The sequence below is a fragment of the Anopheles darlingi genome, chromosome 2, assembly GCF_943734745.1.
Source record: "Anopheles darlingi chromosome 2, idAnoDarlMG_H_01, whole genome shotgun sequence".
Classification (NCBI taxonomy): Eukaryota; Metazoa; Arthropoda; class Insecta; order Diptera; family Culicidae; genus Anopheles; species Anopheles darlingi.
In genome coordinates, this window is record NC_064874.1 from 10,484,272 (window position 1) to 10,489,979 (window position 5,708).

At 38.7% G+C, this 5,708-nt stretch overlaps 2 protein-coding genes across 5 annotated transcripts in view; one reads left to right on the top strand and one right to left on the bottom strand.

The window, feature by feature from the left end:
- Positions 1–1,262, top strand: part of LOC125949036 (uncharacterized) — a 7,962-nt gene extending 6,700 nt beyond the window's left edge. For all 4 annotated transcript variants that reach the window (XM_049675723.1, XM_049675720.1, XM_049675722.1 and 1 more), the window contains one exon: positions 1–1,262. This exon is cut by the window's left edge and continues 1,619 nt beyond it. The gene's annotated coding sequence lies outside the window, so the exon portion shown is untranslated.
- A 138-nt stretch (positions 1,263–1,400) lies between these two features.
- LOC125951510 (putative odorant receptor 19b) lies at positions 1,401–4,777 on the bottom strand. The gene is made up of 7 exons (XM_049680385.1): positions 4,662–4,777; positions 3,988–4,420; positions 3,802–3,903; positions 3,588–3,743; positions 1,728–1,829; positions 1,515–1,574; positions 1,401–1,451 (listed from the first exon to the last, which is right to left on the bottom strand). The coding sequence occupies exons 1-7, from the start codon at positions 4,775–4,777 to the stop codon at positions 1,401–1,403; spliced, it is 1,020 nt and encodes a 339-aa protein (XP_049536342.1).
- Positions 4,778–5,708: the final 931 nt, after the last annotated feature.

Here is a 5,708-nt window from a genome sequence, read left to right on the forward strand (position 1 = left end):
AAGTGTTTAGGGGCTCTTGACTAGCCGCTCTGTTTTACCATGTTCCGTTTGACTAGGAATAAAAGAATTGTATGGAAAGTAGGGTATCCAGACCATACTTGCATGTTGTGAAAATGCAAATAGAAATCAAACATTGTAGAATATGAATACGAATTAGCCAACTGTTACAGCATCACACTGACCATTAGTTACGACACTGCTATGAATTAAGCTTATCACTATGCATCCTAACCCTAATTATACATTTAGTTAGAATGGCCGATATTTTACTTTCGCAAAATAGTTGAAATCTCTTTTCATTTTATTTAAATTTACTCGAGACAATCGAAACATTCGTGTTCAACAATAGCGACGTACATCCAATTATCACGATACCTTAATTTATACGCAGTTAAGGTTGCCTAGCAGCTGATTCAGAGTTAAACGTGAGATGTTCATGTTATCTGATCCACAATCAGAAAAAATATGTAGATAATTACATCTTTTTTGAGAAAAAAGAAATACAAACAGAGTCATTTTGTAGAACTGATTCGATACAATATTACATTGTTTATGCGAGTAGCAAGACAGTGCGAACATAGTTGCATTGTCCAATAATTATTCAGTAAAACATTTTATTCCATTAAGTACCGAGTGTCTGACAATTGTCACATACAAAACCTGCAATAGTTTGGAAACATAAATGAAATATGTGATTCGTTTTCTTTTCTCTATGCATAACATAACTCTCTATGCATAGTCGTCACTGTTCGTAACATAAAGCTTTTTCATGAAAATTATCTCTTTTAAATAAAACTGAAACATAATTTATTTTCTTCATTCGTTGTAGTGAATAAATATTTAACCATATGGAAATTGTAAATTAATCCTAGTATCTTGCTTTCATAAAAACATTTAATTGACGCTAACATTAAAAGCACACCAATGATGCAGTAAATGAGTTAGCATGAATAACGCAAAGTAACAAATTTGAATCTAATAAAACACAACTCAATCCCCAACATCTAGATACAACCATCGCTGACAATAGTGAGGGTTTTTTTTCAATAAGTAGCTACAACATCTGTTGACACGACATAACTAGAATGCAAAAGATGCGGAAGCATACTAAACAGACATTCGAATATCACAAACAGCCTTCAAAGATAACTATGCGGTATTATGCATCGCCAGTCATAGAGACTTACAAATTGTCAACAGTTTATTTCAATCCTTTACAAAGATCCACAAACAAGAGTACTAGGTATAAGCAAATCGTGAAAGACTACAAAATAAATAAAAATAATAAATTGATGCCTTGGTAGTGTTCATATTTGTTTTATGATTTAAGTTATAACGGATTCTAGCAGCAAGACTAGACGGCAAAATGTACTCGAGCATCACGAAGATTTCAATGGTATTTAAATGGCGTCTTTCAGCACAATGTAGAAAGAGTATGTTTTTTGCACAATCTGAAACAATATGAAAAGATTGGAAAAAGCTTATGGGAACATGGTAAATCCTTTGCAACTTACACCCGCAAACAGTTTCAGATTCGTGAAGGTAAACTTTCCAGCAGTAACTCCCACCGGCCTCTGCGAACGAAGTAAAATCATCTGAAGATCTGCTTGAACAGCAATCGTTTGACTCTCCCAGTTGACATCATACACCGCTCTGCCAACCTCGAGGCTCTGAAACAATCTTAATAAATATTCTTCCAAGTTTATTTCATAATAACATTATCATACCTCTCTGAAGAGTGTTTCTCCAAAGTAGCACAGTCCAACTGTTTCCGCGGTGTCAAACAGGAACAGCACCGTGATGTTTATCGATTGCGAATTTCGGAAACCCTGGCAAGAGAAGACGAACCCCACATTTTTTAGCTAAATTTCTCTCTTAAAATACTTATCATCGCTACTACACACCGTGATAGTGAAGAAGAGAAGAATAGAGCACCAAATCAGTACACCCATTATGATATGTAACAAAAGCACTGGTGAGACGTACTCCTCTACCAAGCCAGCACATTCCAGCACATCCTGGTGCATCTGCACGATCTTTCTGATATCCTTTGCATGCGTGTTGCTTCGCGCCACTTCTTGTAGCTTAAGGGTTACGAGATTGAAACACATCGCACAGTAACCGATCAAGTTGACGAGCATTAGAAGCTTTGCTCCTCCATTCAGTGCACACATGTTCGTCATCGGAATCATAATGAGTGCTACTATGGTAGAATGTACCAAGGAGGTCCTAGTCTCCAATCCGTAGAAGTTCTCTTCCATATGCTGAGCATACTGCATGGTACTGTTTTCATTTCGCAAAGTACCATAGTACGACAAGAGGGAAAACATAATCGGAGTACAGCAGTATATCATCGATGAACAGAACAATATTTTGCAGAAGAGTATGTTGACGCGCTCCCATTTTCGTTTCTTTGTTTGCAGTGCATCGATCAGCGGAATGCATCCGTCACTATAAACTGTTTAAAATTGAAATGATCATTGAGATCTACTCATCCAGTTCTGCAGTTTTAATCTCACTGTCATCAGCAAACTGCTGCAGTCGATCTTTTAGCTTGGAGAATCTTTTACTCTGTCTAAACATAATGAGCATTCCGACGAAGTTATTGATCTGGAAAGCTAGCTCCGCCAACCCAATGATCAATGATCCGACGTCTGGGTAACCGAACGCAATCTTCGGCACCGCTACCACGATCACGAAGAACATAAACATTACCACAAACCGATAGCGATGCTCCGTCGTTCCATCGACTCCAATGAAATTCGCAAGTCTCGCTACCATTAGCAGTACACCAGGAGTTTCTTGGTCCATTGAAAAGTTTTCCACTTGGCGCTTTCGGCATCTCCAGCATGAAATGCTCGAATAAAAGTGTTTGAAAAATGCCATTCGTCAAAACAATCACTTCACGCTGGTCTGATGAACACTGAAGCTGCATCGATTCAATGCGCTGTTAGGATGGACATTCAACACCAGTATATTCAAATGCACATGAAAAAGAAATTCATCCAGTGTTTGTTTAAATTATCGGTTGAATTGATGAGCAATGCGATCGGTTGAATTGATGTTTTTATTGTAAATTTATATCATACGATTCCTATTTGTATTGACGATATGATGGGGGTATGATAATAAAGGATAATCAATACCGCCTTGCATTTCGATATAGTATTGCATCGCCAGTGACTGGAATACGCTCATCATGTGTGCTTAAGCATCAAGTCAGATCTGAATTTGACAATGACGCAATAAATACCAAGTTATTCAGACAATACCATTTTCGGTTACACATTTTGATTCAATTTGGTGACAGCTAATTTTTTGATATTATTCGAGATTAACCAATAAGACATAGTGCAGCACACGTGCCATTAACAATGTTTTAATATTTGTGTCTTTGAAGTCTCCAGTTGATTTCACAAACAACGTGGAACATCAACTCTGCTACAACGTTTGTAGCACGAATATCCTTAAATAACATCTCTCAATACAATGTAAATAGAGTATGTTTTTTGCACCAACTGAAAACAATTAATAAGTTTTTGTGTACAACTAAGAAGTCATTAGATTGATAACATGTCTTTGCTTACGTTCCCGAAAAGCGCAATGCTCATGAAGCTAAATTTCCCCGCAGTAACTCCAACGGGTCGCTGAGCACGAAGCAGAATCAACTGAAGATCCGATTGTACAGCAGCCGTTTGGCTTTCCCAGTTAACATCGTACACTGCTTTGGCGACCAATGAGCCCTGTAAAAAGTTGGATCTTGTTAGCGCAAAAAATACTATAACGTTAAGCTAGGCATACCGCAGATGAAAGTACATCGCCACTGTAACAATATGCAACCGTTTCAGCCGTATCAAACATAAACAGAACAAGCAGGTTTATCGATTGTGAATTACGAACTCCCTGGCAATGGAAACCAAACATTTTATTTTAATGGTGTTTACCTTGTGGAGGATTTACCAAACATTATGCATTTTTGCTACCAACCGTGAATGTGAAGAACAGTAGAATAAAACTCCAGATCAATACGCACAGCACCACTTGAAGAAGGAGCACCAGCGAAGTTTGCTTCTCCACTAGTTTAGTGCACTCTAGGGCATCTTGGTGCATCTTCACGATCTTTTTCATCTCCTTCTCGTGGGTACCTGTACGTGATACCTCCTGCAGCTTAAGGGATATAAGATCGAAACACATGGCACAGTAACCGATCATGTTGACGATCATGGCCATCTTCACCCCTCCAGTCAGTCCACACATATAGATCATCGGGAGCATCAGCAACCCAACGAACAACGAGGGCAGAAAGGTAGTTCTAGTGTCGAGGCCATAGAAGTTCTCCTCCATATGCTGAAAGTACTGCATGGTGCTATTCTCATTTCGCAAAGTGTTGCAGAAGGACCATAGTGAAAACATGAATGGGCTGTAGCAATAAATGTTTGTTGTACAGAACAGTGTTGAAAGGAATGCCTTGGTGAACCGTTGAAATAGATGGTGTTTCGTTCGCAGCATCTCGAGCAGCGGTTCACATCCATCATCGACAACTGTTTAAACACAAATAATCTGAGTTCATGAAAATAAGCAAATCGTGCATCTGCTCACCGTTATCGACAAACTGCTGAAAGCGATCTCGCACCTCAACAAAATCATCATTCAGAACATACAAAATCAGCATTCCGACGCAGTTGTTGATCTGGAATACTAGCTCCGCCATTCCGGTGATCAGTGATCCGACGTCTGGGTAACCGAATGCAACTTTCGGCACCACTATCATGATCATAAAGAACGCAAAAACTACCACAAACCGATAGCGATGTTCCGGTGGTCCGGCAACTCCAACTAAATTCGCCACTCTCACTACCATTTGAAGCACCTTGGGAGCTTGTTGGTTTGATGAAAAACTTTCCGTTTGGCGCTTGCGGCAACGCCAGCAGGAAAGGGCACTACACATATTGTTCACAAACGACATTTGTGCGACAATTCACTCAGTTCTTATCGGCTTAACTGTGATGACACAAATGCTTCAATGTTCTGGTGGGATCTCAATAAAAAACCAGATTGGAAATTGTCGGACAGCACACAATAAAAGGATAAAAATCATCGCTCCCATACTTCGATCCACATAAAAAAATGATTCGATGATTGTGTGTTTTGAGAAAAACATCGGCAACGATTACGCTGTGGGAATCTTACCATCGCAAAAAAGTTTAAGTGTGCTGGTAATGACTGTACTCAGGACATCGATTAGCCTAGATCACAAACATGGGGCCGTTCAGGAGATTTCCACAGCTGATTCATGTTTTTCAGCGGCTATAATTTCTGATGGTACAAACAGAATATTTGATGTTTAAACCATGCGCCTACATTAGCAGAATGCTGAGCAGAATTTTGTACGTTAAACTTATCAATTCAACTGCTATCCAAATCCTATTCTAGCTATGCTTAATAGGTAAATTAATCTAAGTAGCATTCATGAGAGAAAGAAACAGATCTATATCCGTAATTACACACAAATTAATCCTGTAAACCTCGTAACTATAATCAAATAGAGTTAGTTGTTTGCTGAAAATGAGGTGATTGTTTTACATTAATAGAAAGATCACAATTAATGTAAAGCTATTGGCCCGACTTAATAAGGATGCAAAAGATGGAAACATGAAGTGTCTATTCTTCGTAGATCCTTCAAACAGCCTTCAAAGATAACTATGCCG

Excerpts from the sequence above, each read along its gene's own strand:
- LOC125951510 (XM_049680385.1), bottom strand. The coding sequence starts at position 4,777 with ATGATCATGATAGTGGTGCCGAAAGTTGCATTCGGTTACCCAGACGTC. Across the intron at positions 3,744-3,801 it reads GCGATGTACTTTCATCTGCG|GGCTCATTGGTCGCCAAAGC; the intron begins GTATGCCTAGCT and ends AACTTTTTACAG. Across the intron at positions 1,452-1,514 it reads ATCTGAAACTGTTTGCGGGT|ATTGTGCAAAAAACATACTC; the intron begins GTAAGTTGCAAA and ends ATATTGTTTCAG.